This window comes from Oryctolagus cuniculus, chromosome 15, assembly GCF_051225735.1.
Source record: "Oryctolagus cuniculus isolate XC-2025 breed Fujian yellow rabbit chromosome 15, ASM5122573v1, whole genome shotgun sequence".
Taxonomy (NCBI): Eukaryota; Metazoa; Chordata; class Mammalia; order Lagomorpha; family Leporidae; genus Oryctolagus; species Oryctolagus cuniculus.
Window position 1 is genome coordinate 83,995,151 of NC_142881.1, and position 19,826 is coordinate 84,014,976.

Below are 19,826 nucleotides of genomic sequence, written 5' to 3' on the forward strand. Positions count from 1 at the left end.
AGAACCTGCATAGAGATGCTCGTCTCCACCTGCTACCACCCACACCCACCATTAGCCCACCTAAGATTTAAAAAGGCCCTTCCTGCTGGGGTCTGGGCCTTCTGCCACGTGTTCAGTCTGTGTGCTCGCTGGCAGTTGGTCCAACTCTGGGAGTTTCTTTTCTTTGACTAAGTTTGATCTGGCTGTGAGTTTGTATTGTGACTGCTGTGGATCTGCACCCTTTCCCCTGCATTTGGTGCCCAGTGTGAGGAGGCACTGCTCTGTTTAGTCTTTACTTCAGTGTTTGTATGACAATATGTCAGAAACAACCTGACGCTTGGCAGCTTCTGCAAGGTTCTGGCCTGTTCTGCAGTCTGTTTGGTGTGGGGAGCAACCCGGACTGGACTGAGTTACTGGAATTAAGACTTATTCTATGCATCTGCTCTCCCACAATATGGCGCTGGGAGAGGAGAAAACAGCTTCTACGCAGCTGCCTCTTGCCAACTTGAGTGATGACCTCCAGGAGCTGATCCTGCTCCTGATTGGAGGAGAGCAGCGTACTTGGCGTGTGGGCAGCCAAGTTGGGATTGGCGGAGGAGGACTATAAAAGAGGAGAGAGACGGCATGCACCAGGAACATCTAAGGGGAACATCTGAGGGAACACCTGTGCAGCCCCCGAGAGAGCCGGCCGGCGGTGTGCCGCTCCCCCACGAAGACGGGGAGCGACATAATGGTGCCGTGACTCGGATATGAAGCCTAGGCAGGGAAGTTCTGTGTCGTTCCTCCACGAAGAGGGGGAGCGACAGTTTGGTGTGTGTGCTGGGGGGGGGGGCAGTGCTGATAGTCAAAAAGCAGACTAATACTAGTAAAAATATGTTTCTCTGGGGTGTTTTGGATAGGATGCAAAGTGATGAAAAAACTTTTTTGCACTTAATGGTTGGGTTTTGAAAAATGGTTTTTTGGTTTTATTTATTTAAAAGACATAAAGGCACAGTACAGATAGTGACAGAGTGACGGGGGCCTGGGGTTCTTCCATCCACTGGTTCGCTCCCTAAATGATTGCCATTGCTAGGGCTCGCCAGAGCAAAAACCTTGAGCCTGGAATTCCATTGAGGTCTTCCGTGTTGGTGGGAGAGCTCGACTATAGAGACATCTGCTGCCTTGCTGGGCACATTAGCTGGAGGCTGGATCAGCAGTGGAACAGCTGGGACTCGAACCAGTGCCCGTATGGGATGCTGGCCTCACAGGCGGCGGTTCATCTGCTGTGCCTCAGTGCTAGCCCAAGTGAGGAGCAGGTTTGCAGACAGTTTCCGGGTTCATGGAAGTATCTACCTGTTGATTGTGAAGAGATGCATTCTGGTTTGGGATGGCTAGGGAAGTAGGAATGTAGAGTGAGATAAGTTGAAAGGAGTAGGGTTCTCTGTGACCTTCTGCCTTCTCCTGAGGTTTTCTGCTGGTTTCTGTTCCTGCTGTCTCTTGGCCCTTGGATAATCAAAAGCATTTGTGTTTAAGGCTGAATACACAAGTACCTGAATCTGTTATCATGAGACACTGAATTGACAAAGGCTACCGAGTGTTCATGCACGCAATTTCCCTTTTTAAAGCTCTAGGATTATTGATTTAAGTTTCACATGGGTTTTAAATAGAGTGTGTATGACTTTAGTTAATATTTTAGCCCTCCAAATGTCCCATTTAATTGGATCTGGACTAGTTTTATACATGCCCGCATGTAAATTTTTAAGCTTTGCTAGTTTGTTCACAGTGCATAGATTCTCACGCAGAGTTGTCATTTTGTTACCCAAGCCTAAATGTAATTTAGGTTTTAATTTGTCTCCTATTTAAGCCCAGATCTACTTTCGTTAAATCTAATTTCATGGCTTTTCCCAATTATCATATTCTTTTTATCTCTGATAAAATGAAATTTAATTGTGAAAACTGAAAGGTTTTGAAAAATAGTCACATCTTTAGATGGCACAGAGATCTCTGCCCATTGGTCAAAGTCTATATAATAAATATGTAATATAAAGCTTTTATATTGACTTCTACTTGATCTGCATTTTTCTTACAAGTACAATAAACTTTCTAATGTACTTGGTTTCATTTTTTGCTTACGAAGCTTTATGTGTCCTGCCTCTGTGTTTGCATAAGTGTTTGTAACTTTTTGTCACTCATTGACTGAAGCTATATTTGGGGACATGCCTGAAGAATGGCTTCCTTGTTGTTAAAATTTTCTTCATTTTGGCCAGCGCCGCGGCTCACTAGGCTAATCCTCCGCCTTGTGGCGCTGGCACACTGGGTTCTAGTCCCGGTCGGGGCGCCGGATTCCGTCCTGGTTGCCCCTCTTCCAGGCCAGCTCTCTGCTGTGGCCATGGAGTGCAGTGGAGGATGGCCCAAAGTACTTGGGCCCTACACTCCATGGGAGACCAGGATAAGTACCTGGCTCCTGCCATCGGATCAGCGCGATGCGCTGGCCGCAGCGCGCCGGCCGCGGCAGCCATTGGAGGGTGAACCAACGGCAAAGGAAGACCTTTCTCTCTGTCTCTCTCTCTCTCTCTGTCCACTCTGCCTGTCACAAAATTAAAAAAAAAAAAAGATTTATTCATTTGAAAGGGAGGATTACAGAGAGGCAGAGAGATTGAGAACGCTGGTTCATTCCCCAAAGGGCTGCAGTGGCCAGAGCTGTGCCGGTCCAAAGCTGGGATCCAGGGTTTCTTCTGGTCTCCCGTGTGGATGCAGGGCCCCGAGGATTTTAGCCATCTTATACTGCTTTTCCAGGTCATAGCATAGAGCTTGATTGGAAGTGGGACAGCCTGGACTCAAACCAGCACCTGTGGGGGATGCCAGCACTGCAGGCGGCGGCTTTACCAGTTTTGAAACAGCGCGGGCCCCGGGAATGGTTTCTTGAATTACGTGTGTGTGTGTGTGTGTGTGTGTGTGTGTTTGTGTGTGTGTATGAATAATAGAGCAAGGTTTTTATCCACTGATTCACTCGCTGGATGACCACAATGGCCAGGCCAAAGCTAGGAGCCAAGAACCCAATCCAGATCTCCCACATGGATGGCAGGAGTCCAAGCACTGGGGTTGTCTTCTGCCCTCCCAGGTGCATTAGCAGGGAGCTGAATCAGAAGCCAAAGAGCCAGGATTCAAAACCTTAAGTCCCATATGGGAAGCTGGTGTCCCAAATGCAGCTTAACCCTCTGAACCACACCTCCAGATCCACTCAGATTTATCCAGTATCAGACAGAATCTACTTTGTATTACTGATCATTAATCTCCTTTTCACACAACATTTGCACTAGTAATGTCTCAGCAAATGCTGATAAATTGGTGTTTGGAAAGCAATATGGAAATAGATCTCAAGAATGCAAGGTGCAAAAGGAAGATTGAGCCAAGGGATCAGAAGATTGTTTCTCAGGTCCATAATTTATATCCTGCAAGAAAGTAGAATTAGCAGACAACAGGTATGCCCATGTGTTACGGAGTAACCCTTCCATGTTGTCTGTTGGCAAGGGTTTTTCATGAGGGGCTTTTCCATGAGCTTTCTGAAGTTCACATGCATGGATTTAAAAAATAAATTGCACCTGCAAGTGGCCCCAAGTGATGACCTGATTGGCAACAACCAGGAGAGTCAAGATATAAGTTTGAATCAAAATGTCATCACCAACAGCCGTACATCAACTCCCAAGAGAATCATGTTAAGAAAAAGACTCAATTTAAGCTCAAGTCCTAGTCCAAAACTGATTAACGAAAAGGTGAATTGCTCAGGAATGAAACCAGAAGCATGCAATATATTTCAATATGTGAAAAAAATTGCACCAAAGTAAATATGTAAATGTCATTTTCCACAAACTTCAGCAAATACTCTTGTACTTTTAATTGTTTTAATCTTTGTTGGAACATAAGCTCTCTGAGAAGGCAGAACATTTTGTTTTGTTCAACAGGGTGTTAGAAGTGCCTAGCACATAGTGTGTGCTCATAAACATCTGTCAGCTTTATTGAAACACAGAATTAGCCCCAAGCCTCGCGTTAAACACAGTTAGTTAGATGGTTCTATATTGAAAAACAGTGCAGTCCTAGGTGCAGAAAGAAATTTGTTCCAATTTTCTAATCTCGTGTAACAAGTCATCCCAGACGTTGTGGTTTAAATGGTACTTATTAATTTCCCAGTATTTGGGGGATGGCTGGGTGGTTCTTACTTGGAGTTCTTGTGTGTATAGTCTGGTGGTGGCTGGGCTGATGGTTCCTTCATCATGAGGCTGTTGAAAGCTGGCAGAAAGTAACCATTTCTTCCTCCAGGTGGTGTCTCCACTTGGCTCACTTCTGCTTCCTCACAACATGGGCAGTAGGAGTGATTTCTTACACCATAGCTGGATCCCCATAGAGCCAGTGTTAGGAGAGGCCCAGGTGGCAGCTGTCTTGCTGCCTTAGAAGCCTTAAGATCATTTATGCATGTTCCAGGAAGGAAAGGATTCATCTACTCACAGGATGTTAAACTCATGATGTTATTGACAAAGTGACCTTCTGAACAGAATGCCATGGAAAATATGGAGCAAATAGTGTTGAACGGTAATTAAGAGTGAAACGGTGTGGCTGGTTAGGTTGCCTTGGGCAAGCCCTGACTTCACCATACACCAGTTCTCTTTGACACATCTTGGCCATTTCAGGTTCAGTTTCTCACCCATAATAATGAATAAGCCCATTCAAATTGCATCGTTAGATTATTCTGCCATTAGGCATGTTTTGGTGGAACATTTTGAGACTCTTTGTAAAAGGAACATGGAAGCTAACATAATCAAACTAATTTGGAATATTGTTTTTCTTGTCACTTTGACCACTAAATAACTCTAAAAGTGGAATGAACCAGTGATTGGTTGGTCTTAAGTTTTAGGAATGTAGGGAGATGATCCTTCTTGTCTTTGGCCTTGGGTGCATGCATTACGGTGCAAAAATGCTGCAAAATCATCCCATCCCTGACTTTCTTGAAGTTTACTATTAGATAAATTTATTACAGATCAGTCCTTACTGATATTTAGATCTCTGTTCTTTAATGCTAGAAGTGTACTCCTCAGTGAGCCTGAAGAAAATTCTACTTCTTTGCAATGAATTCTGCTACCACTCCAGATTCATCCTGTTAGCCATCTGATGCAACGTTGAATGAGTTTTCTGAATCAATGCTGGTTTCTTGGAAGCCGAACCATGTAAAGGCTTTCAAAGTTAGAACCTGTACCTATTGTTCTTATGAAGCCAGGCAGGGTCCGTTGATTGGCTTCTGGATAAGTGAAAGTGAAGAATTTGGAGATTGCTTTTGGGACCATTTCCTAATCTTATGCCGAAGCATCAGTTCTGTTTGTCCTGAGGTTATTTCAGGTAGTTAATAGATCTGCGTTCTCTTCATTTCACTTGATCTTAGAGAGCAAGGCATTCTGATTGTTGAGCGTTACTGTGTTTTTATCTTTTTTCTTGTTATCTCTACATTCTTCTGTAATGATGGAGTGTCAGAAGAGGCTCACCGAAATAAAAATCAAAGGACTGTTTTCATTTTCTAGTACTACCTTGTAGATCGTCTGTTCACATAACCATCAGTATTCCACCTTCTTCTTGGCATATTATGAGGGAACCATGAAAGGTTTTAAAAACTCATAAGAGCATTCAAGTGCAAGTCATTCTTAACAATGGAAAGGAGATAGATGTTGTTGTTTTCCAGTTCTGAAGAAGGTAGACTTCCAAAATGTTTAAGGTGTGCTGGGAATATTATAGGAGATGAAGATCGACTTTTCTGCACCTGGTCGTGAATGTTTTTCAGACCAAGGATGTGATTTCTGTTCCTCCCGCCTCGTTCTTTTAAATGCTGTAGTCGTTTTCAGTCTTCCTCAGTGAATGTTCTTACTCCCATCTCCCCATACGTTCCACCCAGTATCCGTGTTGACCCACATTTTTTTGCCTTTAAAGAGAGTTACCATCAAGGAGGATGAGCAGACCAGAGTCATTGTTGTGGCCAGATTCATGAGGAGTGGTAGGAATCTAAATGATAATTGTGTACACACAGGTCACCATGGGTGCCTTGTGAATAGTATTTCCAATGTGGAATGAAGAGCATTACAGTCTTTTGATAGAACACAACACAACCAGAGTACTCAGATACAGTTGTCTGTAGAGATTCACATGTGGGAACTTACCACAAGAAGTGGTAGAAAAATGTGACTGCAAGGTCTTAGTGTAGGCTTTGAAAGTAACGTTCACAGTCATTTCAGTGTTGCTGATGGGAAAATTACTCATGAGGATACGCAGCATTTAGAATGAGTATTTTATAAAACCTAGTAACTCAAATTTCGAGACAATTTGTGATGCAGGAGTCATTCCAAGTATTATATTGTCGTTGTCCATTCATGGAGACGTGCATGGAATCAGGAGCCTGAAAAGAGTGATGGTCTCTTTAAGATCCTTCAGTGGGGCAACCAAACTTTGCTTTCATTATGGAAACAGTTGTAAAGGACAGTTTCTTACTTCCCAAATTTCGTGTCATGGGGCTTCTTATTCATGTCAGTCATGAACTCTGGGAAGTGACAACAATCCCAGTTGTGAGTAAAAGGCCCATGGAAGTGACACAGATTTGGGAAAGCCGAGAATTTGTTTGGAAGTTGAGATAAAGAATGGACTCTGGGTATATCAGATGTTTCATACTTTGTTTTTAAAAACAGAATAGTTAACGTGTTTGTAGGAATAGATAGCATGTGAGGATTCAAACTTGACAACACACGTTAGATGTTTTTGTAAAAGCTGCTTTGGTTTTCAGTCGTTTACTCTATTTCACTGCCTTTCCACTCTTGTAAATTAACTATTCAACTGCTACACAGTCTTTATAACTTTATGTTTTACATAATTATAGTCTGTGCTGCTTCATAGTAAGACTGTACTCCACCCAAATTAGAAGCAGTCGAAGAAATTAATTCAATAGCAGTCAAATTCACGTAAGTGAATGCTGGAGGCTCAAGGATGTGTAAGTACTGATTTTGTGCTGCTGGCACAAAACTTCTCTTTATTTGTATTATTAGAAGGATATAGTATAAGTCTTTGTTAATGAAATCCTCAGAAAGGAGGTGATTAAATAGAACTAAGTACTTCCTCAACATACATACCACTTACTTGCTGATCGGTATCGGGAAATACTGAAACTGGCTTCTCATGAAACTTTTGGTCCCGGGGAACAAGGTCTTGTAGGTCCATCTCATTAAAGATTTGTTTAGTTGAAAGGCAGAGTTGACAGGGAGATCTTCCATCTGCTACTTCACTCTCCAAATGGCCACAATGGAAAGCGTTAGGCCAGGCCAAAGGCAGAAGCCTGGAACTGCATCCGGGTCTCCCAAAGTGGTGCATGGACCCAAACACTTAGGCCTCATCAACTGTTTTCACTGGCAGATTAGCAGGGAGATGGAATGAAGTGGAGCATTGGGACTCGAACCTGTGCTCACATGGGATGCTGGCATTGTGGGCTGCGGCTTAACTGACCGTGCCATAGTGCCAGCTCCTATCAGGCCCATTTCTAAAACATTGGAGATCTTTTGGGAAGATCACTTCGGTCAGACCTGCTCGGTAAAGCAATCCCAACAGAGTTCCTTTCCTCTGCTGCTTCACTGCTCGACTGCCTGCAACTGCTGGGGCTGGGCCAGGCCAAAGCTAGGAGCCGGGAACTCAGTCCAAGCCTCCCACGTTGGAGGAAGGGAACCAGATGATTGAGTCAACATCTACTGCCTCCGTGTGTGTGCATTAGCAGGAAATTGAATCGAAACTGGTGCTTGGTCATGTATGGAATTTGGATTTCAAACCAGGATTTGGTTCCCAACTGCATCACGTACTCTAATCTGTCATTAAAAATGTTGTAATCTGTGTATGCCTTCATTCTCCTTCTGTTTTCTCCGTTGCAGCCTTACACTTCTAGTCATCTACGAGACCCTCATCCACCCAGTTTCCACCATTGCACCACCATCCCTCCTACTCTATGTTAGCTTCAACCTACTTGAGGGCCTACATACTTGCCTCCCACTCTGTCCTCTCTGTATATCCTCCCATTCCTTCTGGCCCACCACGTTGGACTCACTTTCCTCATAACCTCGAACCCTTGGGGAGAGCCTCAGGTGGCCACTGGGCTCACAGCCCAAGAATGTCCAGAAGATTCTACTTGTTCTTCCTTCCTCATTGTACCCCCCACCCCATCCCAGCTTAGGTGGCAACTAAGGCAGGGATGCCTGTGCCTACCCATCTGCCAAGACTCCCTGTAGCACCTGCTCCTCAGCTGTCTACCTGGCCAGCCTGCACCCTTCCTTGGAGCTCTAGAGCCCCTCAGACCAGGATGGTTTCAGGCCCTTGCTGGGTGGGAGCTCATCCACCTACCCCTCTGGATGGGCAGTGGTTGTAGGTTTTGAGGCCACAGTGCATTTGGTATTATGTACTAGGAGCATAAGGACTACTAGCTGCATGGAGCTGAGGTCAACAGTGGGCTCCCAGCCATGTCCACCTTCTCAGTGCCCCCATAGCCGTGTATGGTGGCATCTCCAGCAATACACCGCCCCTCCCATCAGTGAGCAGACAGCCTCATGGGCTCCTGAGGGACCACGGCCACCAGCAGGTATGGTCTCTTATGTTTATTTATCTCTCTGTCTCTCTCTCTCTCTCTCTCTCTCTCTCTCTCTCTGTGTGTGTGTATGTGTGTGTGTGTGTGTGTGTGTGTGTGTGATTTTTTAAAAATAAGCATTAGTTGATGTTAAAACAGAGAAGGGAATGGTTGTTTTTCTGTCTTAAAAACTGTTCAAAAGAGAAAGAAGAAAACAGGCATGTACCAGTTCAAACAAGAACAGATCCCATAGATGGATCAATCCCTGTATTCCTGCAACTCCTGGAACATGACCAGGCTGAATCTGAGAACCAAGGCTTTGAAGCACAGTTCAGGTCTCCCAAGTGGGCAGATGTGAGATAACTACTGGAGTCAGCATCAGCTGTCTCACTGGAACCATGTTTGTAGGAAGCTGGAATCCCAGGATGAAACCCAGAATTAAACCCAGGCATTGTCTTATTGGACCTACATAGGCCTCTTCCTAGCCTCTTAATTGTTTGGCTAACCGCTGCAAGGATGGTTCCCCTCTTCTTTGTCCCCTTAGTGCATGCCTGTAAGGAATGAGTTCCTTACATTTTCATCCTGTAGTTACTAACTCAGTAATGTGCCAAGTACTTTACTGCTGTATTCTATCATTCTAATAATTGTCAAGATTTCTTCCATAAAAAAGGTTAAAAAGTGGAAGAAAGGAATCAGTTAAGGTTTTAAAATTTAATAAAAGAAGAAAAGTGTGACTCCACTGAACATTTGGCCAAATATATGATTCCAAGGTGAATGTGGATGCCTTTCTTGTCCTAATGAAACTGAAACAGTTGGGGCTGTCCTTTTGTTTGTACAACTTAGATTTGAGAGGCTGATGCCTGTGTCCTCAAAGTATGACATTTCAGTTGTCAAATGTAGCTACGCAAAGATTTCAGAAAATGATAACCTCGGGGAGTAGTAAATATGTGTGTCCCTGACAGCGGTTTCGTTTAGTTGTGTTTTGATGAGTGGAAACCATACATGAAAATTGATTGCAGGAAATAACTTATGATATCCTTGCTTTTAGTAACATACATATAAAGTAATGGAGATTTGATTTATGGTAACGATTCTACAATCATATATGTGGGCCTGACCTCTTTGATTTAAGCAGCTACTGCATAGAGATGCAAGCACCTTCATTGAAGCATTGAAGTTAAAAGTCATGTTAGTATTCTTGTCTGCCACTTCTTAAATATATTCCTTTCTCTGTTGTGCCTGTGTAGTTATTGCACAGAGTGGGAGAAAATGATTTAGAAAGTGTTTCTTTTAGTTTCTGAAAGACAGTGTGTATAATTGTTGTCATTTCTTTGAATATTTGGCATAATTCACCTCTAAAACCATCAGGGAGTAGAGAGCTATCTTTCAGAAGATTTTGCCAAACTAAAAATTCTATTGCTTTGATATTTATAAGAATCATTAATTCATTTCATCTTGTTTAAGCTTATAGTTTATAGCTTTCAGGGAAATGTATTATTTCAGATAAAGTGTTAAGTACATAAAGCTCAGCAGAATTTTAGCTCACTGTCTTTCTTAAAAATATTTATTTATTTATTAGCAAGTCAGAGTTACAGAGAGATCTTCCATCTGCTGGTTTACTCACCAGATGGCCACAACGGCCAGGGCTGGACCAGGCTTGAGCCAGGAGCTTCCTCTGGGTCTCCCACGTGGGTGCAGAGGTGCAAGCACTTGGGCCATCTTCCACTGCTTTCCCAGGCCATAGCAGAGAGCTGGATCAGAAGAGGAGCAGCTGGGACCCAAACCATCACCTATATGGGATGCCAGTGTTGCAGGCAGCTTTACCTGCTACACCACAGCACTGGCCCCACTTACTATCCTTCTAATGTATATGTGGTGTGTGGCACCTCCATAATTTGTCTTCTCTTTTTCTTTATCATTGCAATAAAGATATATCAGTTTTGCTGACGCAGTTTTTGTGTTCACTAGTTTTTTGTTTTGTTTTCAATTTTAATCTGTTTCACTCTTTGACTTATTAGTTGCTCCCTTATGCTTGGCTTAGTTTATTTTGCTGTTCTTTGTTATTTTTTTAAACTAAAAATTATTGTTGAATAGATATCTTTCTTCTCTTCTAATAAATGCCTTTATTGCTATGAATTTTACTCCAAATACTGCTTAAGTTGCATCTGTATAACTCTGATACATCTGCATTTTAAATTTTTTAAAGTTATATCCTTTTCTAATTTATCTTGAGGCTTCCTCTTTGACTTAGGGATTTAGAAGTGTATCGTGGGGCCAGCACTGTGGCCTAGCATGTAAGGCTGCCACCTGCAATGCCAGCATCCTATATGGGCACCGCTTTGAGTCCCGATTGCTCCTTTTCGTATCCAGCTTTCTGGCCTGGGAAAACAGTAAAGATGGGCTATGTCCTTGGGCCCCTGCACCGCATGGGAGACCTGGCTCCTGGCTTCAGATTGGCTCAGCTCTGGCTGTTGCTGCCAATAGGGGAGTGAACCAGCAGATGGAAGACCTCTCTCTCTCTCTCTCTCTCTCTGCCTCTCCTTCTCTCTCTATGTAGCTCTGCCTTTCAAATAAAATAAATAAATCTTTAAAAAAAAAGGAAGTGTGTTGTTTTACTCCAAGATTGGAAGTTTTCCAGCTATCTTTGTAGTATTAATTTATAAATTAAATAAATTTACATCTAATAACATTCTTTATAGCATTTAGTTTCTTTAAAAAAATTTGAAAGTCTGTTTTATGATGAAGAAATGGGCTACATTGGTGAATTTCCTTACGGACTTAAAAAATGGGTCTTCTGTTATTTTTGGGTGCAGTATTCTAAAAACATCAGTTATACCCATTTGATTGAAAGTTTGATGCAATTCTTCAATATCCTTAACTGATTGTCTTCTAGTCCTATCTGTTACTAACTGATGCGTCAACAATTACAAATAAAATTGTAAATATTTCTATTTCTCTTTCGATTTTCGTCAACTTTGCATAGTGAAGTTATGTTGCTATGTAATATGCATGTAGAATCATTTTATTGTTTTTTTTTTTTTAATTGCACCTTTGGGCAACATGCCATGACCCTTCTAACTCCTTCTAATTTTCTCTGCTCCAAATTGTACTTTCTCTAGTATTAATACAGTCGTTCAAATTTTTTGGATTAATGTTGCACAGGATGTATTTATTTACCCCTTTTACTACTTTATCTATTTCGATGTTTTTGAAGTAAGTTTGTCATAGACAGCGTCAGGAGGGGTCATTTAAAATAAAATCCTTTCTGAAAATTTCTCTCCTTCACTTGCTGTGTTTAGGCCAGCTGCATTCAACATACTCATTGATAGTTTTGGATTTAGCCCAATTTCATCATCTGTTTTTTGACATTGAACTCCTTTATTTCAGTTTCTCCTTTCTTGCTGTCAGGTGACTTGCATGGTTTTTCATTCCATTTTAATTTATCAGTTGTGATGTATACATTATCTGTTTCTATAGATTGTTAGTGACTGCCCTCAGAAGTATAACACACACTTTCTTTTTCATAGGCTCGTAACAGTTTTGCCGTATCAGGGAGAAATTTTACCATCAGGTAGGTCCTTTCTTTTCTCTTCTATGTCATAGTTTTCTTACATATTCCACATATCCCAACAATCCACATTAAAAATTCATCAGGTGAATGTTATAATTTTTGGTTCAATCATTGAATCAATTTTGTTTTAAAAGATTTATTTATTTTACTTGAAAGTCACAGTTACACAGAGGGAGAGAAGGAGAGATCAGAGAGAGAGAGAGAGAGAGAGATGTCTTCCATCCTTCCATCCCCTGGTTCACTCCCCGAGGACTGCAATGGCCAGAGCTGCCCCAATCTGAAGCCAGGAGCCAGGAGCTTCTTCCAGGTCCCCCATATGGGTGCCGGGGCCCAAGGACTTGAGCCATCTTCTACAGCTTTCCCAGGTCATAGTAGAAAGCTGGTCGGAAGTGGAACAACCGGGTCTCAAACCAGTGCCCATATGGGATGCCGGCACTGTAGGAGGCAGCTTTATCTGCTATGCCACAGCACCGGCCCTCATTGAATCCATTTTAAAAACCTATTGGGGCCGGCACTGTGGTGCAGTGGGTTAAGTCTCAGAGAACGTGGCGGTGAGACGGTGTCACTAGTCAGGGTTAGGGCCTGGAACTCTTCCTCTCCTGCAGTGGAAGGCTGTGTCTTTAACTGTCAGTGTGATGACATCCGCCTTCCCAGAATGCACCTGTCACATCCAGGTCCAGGATGCGTGCTCGCACCCCAACACATTCGTGGAGCTACTCGGAGGGCGCACCAGCCGGAAGGAGCTGCACCTCCAGCGCGGATGAAGGCTGCCGTTTTCTCTCTTTCTCCGTGGAGCGCTGCACATCGGGAGCCAGGGACCGCTTGTGCGTGCTTTTCCCCGTGCAGAGCCGTCCACCTTGGTGCTTTCCTGCTCTCTATCTCCGACGTGTGCATGGACCAACCAAACCGTAGGTACCATTTTCGTTTTTTTCTCTTTCTCTTGTCCACGGGCAGTTCTTTGGCCCGCTCTTGTTGAGCATTTCTCTGTGCGGGGCAGCCCATCCTGGGCCTGAATGTGTGTGTGTGTTTCCTGGGTGCTACATAACCTCCTTCCTATTTGCATGTGGGGCCGGTCTGCATTTTGTGTTTCTGTCTTGGAAGGAGACAAGAGCCTGCACCAAATTTAATATAATCTGGGTTCTGGTTCGAGTCTCGGCTGCTCCACTTCCTATCCAGCTCCAGCTAGTGCCCCTGGGAAAGCAGCGGAGGATGGCCCCAGTACCTGGGCCACTACACCCACATAGGAGACAGGGGTAGAGACAGGCTCCTGGCTTCGCCCTTGGCCCTGGCCTGGACATTCTGGCCATCTGGGGAGTGAACCAGCAGGTGGAAGACCTTTCTCTCAGTCTCTCCCTCTCTAACCATGACTTTCAAATAAGTAAATAAATAAATCTTCAAAATCATTAATATGTTCATGGCCCACATAGTAGAACTCTGGGAAGTAAGCTCATGAAGAGTGAGGAGACTTTTCCCATCCCGCTCCTCTCCAGAGCCCCTGATGGAGGTTGGGATTCTCTGCCCCTGCTGCTTTGTCTAAAATTTTGGTCCGGAGTGATTCACCCTGTGAGCTCTTTTCTCCGACCAGGCTAGGAAAAGTTTTTGTTTTTGTTTTGAGTTTGTGCAGTGTTTTTTCACTTGTTATGCATATGAACTGATGATCTACAAGCTCCTTAGTGTGCTGGACTAGATGCCAGCGAGGTTATTTTATGTTCATGCCTGGTAACATCTTATTGAAAGTTGGACATTGTATTAAAAACTTATGAAGGCTCAGAATGATAATCTCATTGCCCAGAGATAATTCACTCTATCATAGACCAGGCAAATAGCATGAGGGTCATAACTCAATCTTTTGGGGTGGCCCTGGCTCGAGTCTGCATTTCCTTCCTTAGAAGAGTCTGGCTTCGTCTCCACCCCTAGGCTGTGGACCTCCAGGGATCCCAAGTGAAAATCAGCGACGTTTACCAACGCCTCCTGATGGCTGATTCTCAGAACCGTAAGTTGGCCTCTTACTAAAATGACCAAAACCTGCACTCCTCTTTCCCATTCTTTCTTCCCCTCTACTTCTTAGTCTGTTAACCTAATGTTGTAGTAGGAAAACTGGCATCTGGTCTGCTTGTGTTTTACTGTGACCTGCTGTTCTCCGGGATTTTGGTCCCTCAAGGTCTAGATGCTGGAAACTGGCAGTTAGCCTAGTGGCTCAAGTGCCCACATCCCACGTCACGGTATCTAGTTTTGATTGCTGGCTCTGGCTCCTGGCTTCAGCTTCCTTTCAAGGCAGACCCAGGGAGGCAGTGATAATGGCTCAAATAATTGTTGTTTTTTTTTTTTTCTACTCACAAGGGAGACTTGGATGGAGATACTGGTTCCCAGCTTCATCCTTGGCTGCTGTGGACATTTGGTGAATAAACCAATGGATGGGAGTTCTCCCAGCTCCCTGAAATAAGTAAACATCACCATTGAAAAGATCTGGATGTTTTCATTGGCCCAAACTCCACCTTTTGTTCCCCTGGTTCTGATATGTGGAAAGCTCTGCCTGGGTAATGATCTTCCCTTGGCTTCTGGTCCATTCTCTGGCTGGGTTCTCAGCTCCTTGCTTCAGACCAAAGTGGCTACTGCCAGTGGGAAGCACCTCACACCATTCTCCATGGGACTGTGGCCCTCAACTCCTGGATCTTTCAGTAGCTCCCAAATAACCTGCAACCAGATGCTTTTGTTTCATGCAGTTTTTCTGGTTGTTGTTCTTGGAAATGTTGGTCTTAGTAGAAAGGGAAGACCTGGGACAACTTATGAGAAGTAAAGTTGCAGACAGGTGCTCCTAGCAACTGTGAGATAAACAGAAGTGGTATAAAGAGCCCAGAGGGCAGTGTTGGCCATCCAAGTAATGAGATGACCCCTGGCTATAATTGAGGTTGTGTTTCTCTGTCCATCAGAATTGTTGGCATTCTCTTGTGTCTAGAGATGACACTACTGCCTCCTTTACCCAGAGTCATCCCTGGGAGAGAAAAGGGGGCAGCTTTCTAACAGATCATGTTCGGGTGGCCTCTTGGGCATGGGCTAGTAAGGAATTCTTAGGAAAGGACCAAGGCAGGGCTTAACCTGTGGCCCAGGGTAGCTCCAGTGTCAGTGCTGGAACCTGCTGCTAACAACTCACAAGAGCCTATGGTGTGTTTATGTGTGGTCACTTTAGTACATTGTACGGGCCACGTACACCATGGAGATCCACAGGCACTATAAACCAGGGCTTTGTTTTACGCAGATGCTGGTTGTAAAACTTGAATCAGGGAACGGCCACCCAGGAGGGATGTGTGGCAGTGGGGGTGGGGCCAGATTCAAGCCCTTTGGGTCAATAGATACTGGGGGCTGACTCAATAATGATTGGCTCTGTGTTCATGTGTGTGTGTGTGTGTGTGTGTGTTTTATCATTTAGTTCTCACTACACCATGAAATCAGATAGTAGAGACTAGGAGAATTTCTGTTCCCTGCTTCAGTCCACATTGCAACCTGGGTCGCTGTGATCCCCTTCATCTTCATCCTTAACCACAGCACCTGTAGCAGTACAGGGCGGGAGGACTGAGCCCAGGCTAGTTTCCGGTCGCTGAGGGCAGACAGTGCAGTGTGGCAGAGACCAAGGACCCGTGTGGCCCTGAGCACACACTCGGCCCATATAAGAAGTGCAAACAGGATTCTGAGCCCAAGCAGCATGGAGAGAACAGAGGGATCTGAGAAAAATTGTCCTTGGTTGCTTATTGTTCTTGCACCTTGTTGTCATGCCCCTGTCCTGAACAAACCCCACCACCTGTTTTCTCTGTTTCTATACCCAGACGGCACAGCGCAGGTGATGAAAACTCGCACAACAGAGCAGATTGCCGCATTCTAAATTCCTGATCACCAATCTCCAAGACAGCAGGGGTCCTACCAGAACTTGTGGGCTGACTTTTCCTTTACTATCCCTAGAAAGTTTTCACACTTTTAATGTGCGGAAGCATGCCTCTTCTCCCTCACTCAGTAATTCTAAAGTCGAACTTTCCTGTTTATTTTGCAGTATCTATAAATTCACGTAATGGGGTGAGACCCAGTACAGAGAGGGTCCCTGGACCCTGTATCCAGTCTCCTGCAGAACCAGCCTCTTGCAGAGTTACAGTACAGTTCCAAAGCCAGGAGACCACAATGGGCACAACCAAGGGAGAGAATGTTTTGGACCTCACAAGACTTCACGTCATCCTCATAGAGCCACACCCATTTCCTCTGACAGGCTCCAGTCTGTCCCACAGCTCCATGACTGAGTCACATCCTGAATGTCATTTGTGTGCAGTCACACAGAGTAGGTGCCCCAGGGACTGGGTTTTATCAGTCAGCATGGGTCTCTGGAGATTCCTATAGGCCACTGTGCGTACACATAGTTCCTGTAGGTCACCGTGTGTACCCATAGTTCCTATAGGTCACTGTGTATTCATAGTTCCTGTAGGTCAGTGTGTGTATCCATAGTTCCTATAGGTCACTGTGCATACCCATAGTTCCTGTAGGTCACTGTGCATACCCATAGTTCCTATAGGTCACTGTGCATACCCATAGTTCCTATAGGTCACTGTGCATACCCATAGTTCCTGTAGGTCACTGTGCATATCCATAGTTCCTATAGGTCACCGTGTGTACCCATAGTTCCTGTAGGTCCCTGTGTGTACCCATAGTTCCTATAGGTCCCTGTGTGTATCCATAGTTCCTATAGGTCACTGTGTATCCATAGTTTCTATATGTCACTGTGCATACCCATAGTTCCTATAGGTCACTGTGTGTACCCATAGTTCCATCCTTTGTATTAACATCCGTGGGATGGATGGTCTGGTATTGCCCACTAAGGTCCATCAGGGTTGATTCCAGTTCTTGCCTATTAAAAATTAAGCTGCTGTAGACATGAAGTATTTTACATGAATGTAGGAATTAATTTTTGAGGGATAAAAACCTCTGGCACTTTAATTTAATTTATTATTAATTTAGTGTTGAGAGACTACCAAGCTGGTTGCCCGTGTAGCTGTACCATTTCATAGTCTCATTAGCAAGGTAGGGTTGATCCAGTTTCTGCACATCCTTGCTAGCATTGCATATTTTAAGTGATTTTTATTTGAGCCAATTTGATAGGTCTATACCGACATCCCAGGGTGGTTTGTACTTGCATTTCCCTCATGGGTAATGACATGGAACATCTTTTCATGGGCATATATGCCGACTGCATACTTCTTAGGTGGAATGTGTGTTTTCTAACTGGATTGCTATTTTACTGTTCAGTTGTGAGAGTCTTTTACATTTTCTAGATACTAGTCCTTTGTCATCTGTGTTGTTTGTAAATACATGTCTTAAAGTATTTACCTCATTCTTTTTTTACATTTTTTAAAATTTATTTGACGGGTAGAGTTATAGACAGTGAGTGAGACAGACAGAGAGAAAGATCCTCCTTCCGTTGGTTCATTCCCCAAATGGCCACTACGGCCGGCGCTGCACCGATCCGAAGCCAGGAGCCAGGTGCTTCCTCCTGGTCTCCCATGCGGGTGCAGGGCCCAAGCACTTAGGCCATCCTCCACTGCACTCCCAGGCCACTGCAGAGAGCTGGGCTGGAAGAGGAGCAACCGGGACTGGAACCCGGCACCCATACAGGATGCCGGTGCTGCAGGCAGAGGATTAACCCAGTGAGCCATGGTGCCGGCCCCTACCTCATTCTTTACTGCTTTATAGTTTTCTGGACATTTTGTCATTTTATATTTAAGTTTGTGATTCATTTTGAGCTCCGTTTTAAACAAGCTGTGAGACTTAGGTTGAGTTTAATTGTTTTCCTCTGGGTAGCCTGTTGCTCCAGGACTATTTGTTAAAAATCTTACCTTTATCGCGTCTTGGCCTTTTCACTGAGATCAAGTGTAAAAAGTCTACCTTTCTGCTGTCGACTTGCTCTTCACTTTTGTCAAAATAAGTTGAACATCTTTGCTTTATTTCTTAGTTCCCTATTCTCTTCTCATCGTCTATCCACGTACCCATCTACATACACCACACAGTTTTCTTACTTTAGCTGTTTCTTGAAGCCAGATTTATTTATTTATTTATTTGTTTGTTTGTTTTTTTTTTTTGAAAGATTTATTTGAGAGGCAGAGTTTCAGACAGAGAGGTCCTCCATCTGCTGGTTCACTCCCCAAATGGCCTCAACGGGTGGAGCTGGGCTGATCAGAAGGCAGAAGCCAGGAGCTTCCTCTGGGTCTCCCATGTGGGTGTAGGGACCCAAACACCTGGGATATCTTCTACTGCTTTCCTAGGTCATCAGCAGGGAGCTGGGTCAGAAGTGGAGCAGCTGAGACTCGAACTGGTGCCCATACGGGATGTGGGCACTGCATCCTGAACCAGGCTGCATTAGGAAGCTGGACTGGAGGTGCAGGTGGCAGAACGCAAGCCTGCCCTCTTATATGGGGTGGCTGTGTCCCTAGTGTGCCTTAACCCACTGTGCGATAAACGTGCCCTGGATTATGAAATCCTCTGTGTGGTTGACCTCTCTGCTCTGGTCGGAAAAGGTGTAGATGCTGCCTGGTTACTGCTACATAAGGGGTAGAGGTGCACATTCCCTGCTCAGCCTCCATTGAGATCCAAAATTGGTGAATTCTTTGTTACTTGTGCTTGGACATGGAAGTTCCAGCTCCTCCCTGGGTCCTAACGGACACCACGATGTGGGGCAGGGGGAGGGGGGTTGCTCATTACCCCTGATGGGTAGTCATAAAAGTCTGGTTTCCCACCACGATGCCTCTGACGCTGCCCTGGCAGTTATGGATGGAGAGGGCTGATTTTCATCCTTCCCTTCTCTGTGAGCGCCCTAGTTGGAGACAAGCCTCACTTGAGTGCCACAAAGGTGGACGTCTAAGCTTGCCTCTTGGTTTTTGTTGGTGCAGGTGAGGGTGGGCCATGGTCCTTTCTCTGTAATTTTTGCCGTAGTGAAACAGTTATTACCCAGTTTTCTGTCTTGCAAGACTGCATGTTTCCTAGTACTTTGGATACAGAGAATAGTACTCTGCTGGAGGGGCTGCTCTGTGCCCCTTGGTGTTGCCCAGTTGTGTGCTTCTTCAGCTCCGAGTCCAGGATATAAAAGAGAAATAGAAAACCTGGGGGGTTCATCTGACATGTGTTCCTCACAGCCTAAGGTCCAGCCAGTCTCCTTCCATCTCTCCACCTTCCAGAGTCTTCTATTTTCCCTATGTGATATCCAGGGCTCCAAGTTGTCATTGGGGGGCGGGAAGGCACATCTGCTCTGCCATGTAGAAGCCGAAGTCCTGGCTCAAGTCGTTTTATTCCAGATCCATTACACAGAAATAAACCACATTGAAATTATAGCTTCTGTATAATTTGCTTGTCTTCCCAGATCTGCCAGTGACTTGCATCTGCATTCTCTCTCTCTCTCTCTCTCTCTCTCTCTCTCTCTGTGTGTGTGTGTGTGTGTGTGTGTCTCAATTTCCTTGCAGTATGGGAGACGTCTCTCGCAGGAGCTAAAGCCACAGCTCATATTGAATAATAGATTCTATTCAGTTCTGCTTCCCTGGGAGCATTGGAACACATTAATTATATGTACTCTCTCTTATCCATAGCTTCATCCTGTTAACTAGATTTTCCCATTGGCTTTTAAAATTGTGTTCAAGCTCTTCC

General features: G+C 44.4%; 2 protein-coding genes and 1 long non-coding RNA gene across 3 annotated transcripts in view; 2 read left to right on the forward strand and 1 right to left on the reverse strand.

Moving 5' to 3' along the window:
- The window catches only part of LOC149122137 (uncharacterized), a 320,316-nt gene that overhangs the window by 170,870 nt on the left and 129,620 nt on the right, over positions 1-19,826 (forward strand). The window lies entirely within an intron of this gene.
- The window catches only part of LOC149122138 (beta-microseminoprotein-like), a 449,968-nt gene that overhangs the window by 120,481 nt on the left and 309,661 nt on the right, over positions 1-19,826 (reverse strand). The gene's annotated exons all lie outside the window — the stretch shown is intronic.
- LOC149122139 (uncharacterized) overlaps positions 1-19,826 on the forward strand; it is a 34,045-nt gene that overhangs the window by 10,808 nt on the left and 3,411 nt on the right. The window contains exons 3-5 of the mRNA XM_089313683.1: positions 12,115-12,158; positions 12,833-13,066; positions 14,076-14,151. Coding sequence (XP_089169809.1) covers positions 12,115-12,158; positions 12,833-13,066; positions 14,076-14,140 — 343 coding nt within the window. The 3' untranslated portion in view covers positions 14,141-14,151. The remainder of the gene's footprint in view (positions 1-12,114; positions 12,159-12,832; positions 13,067-14,075; positions 14,152-19,826) is intronic.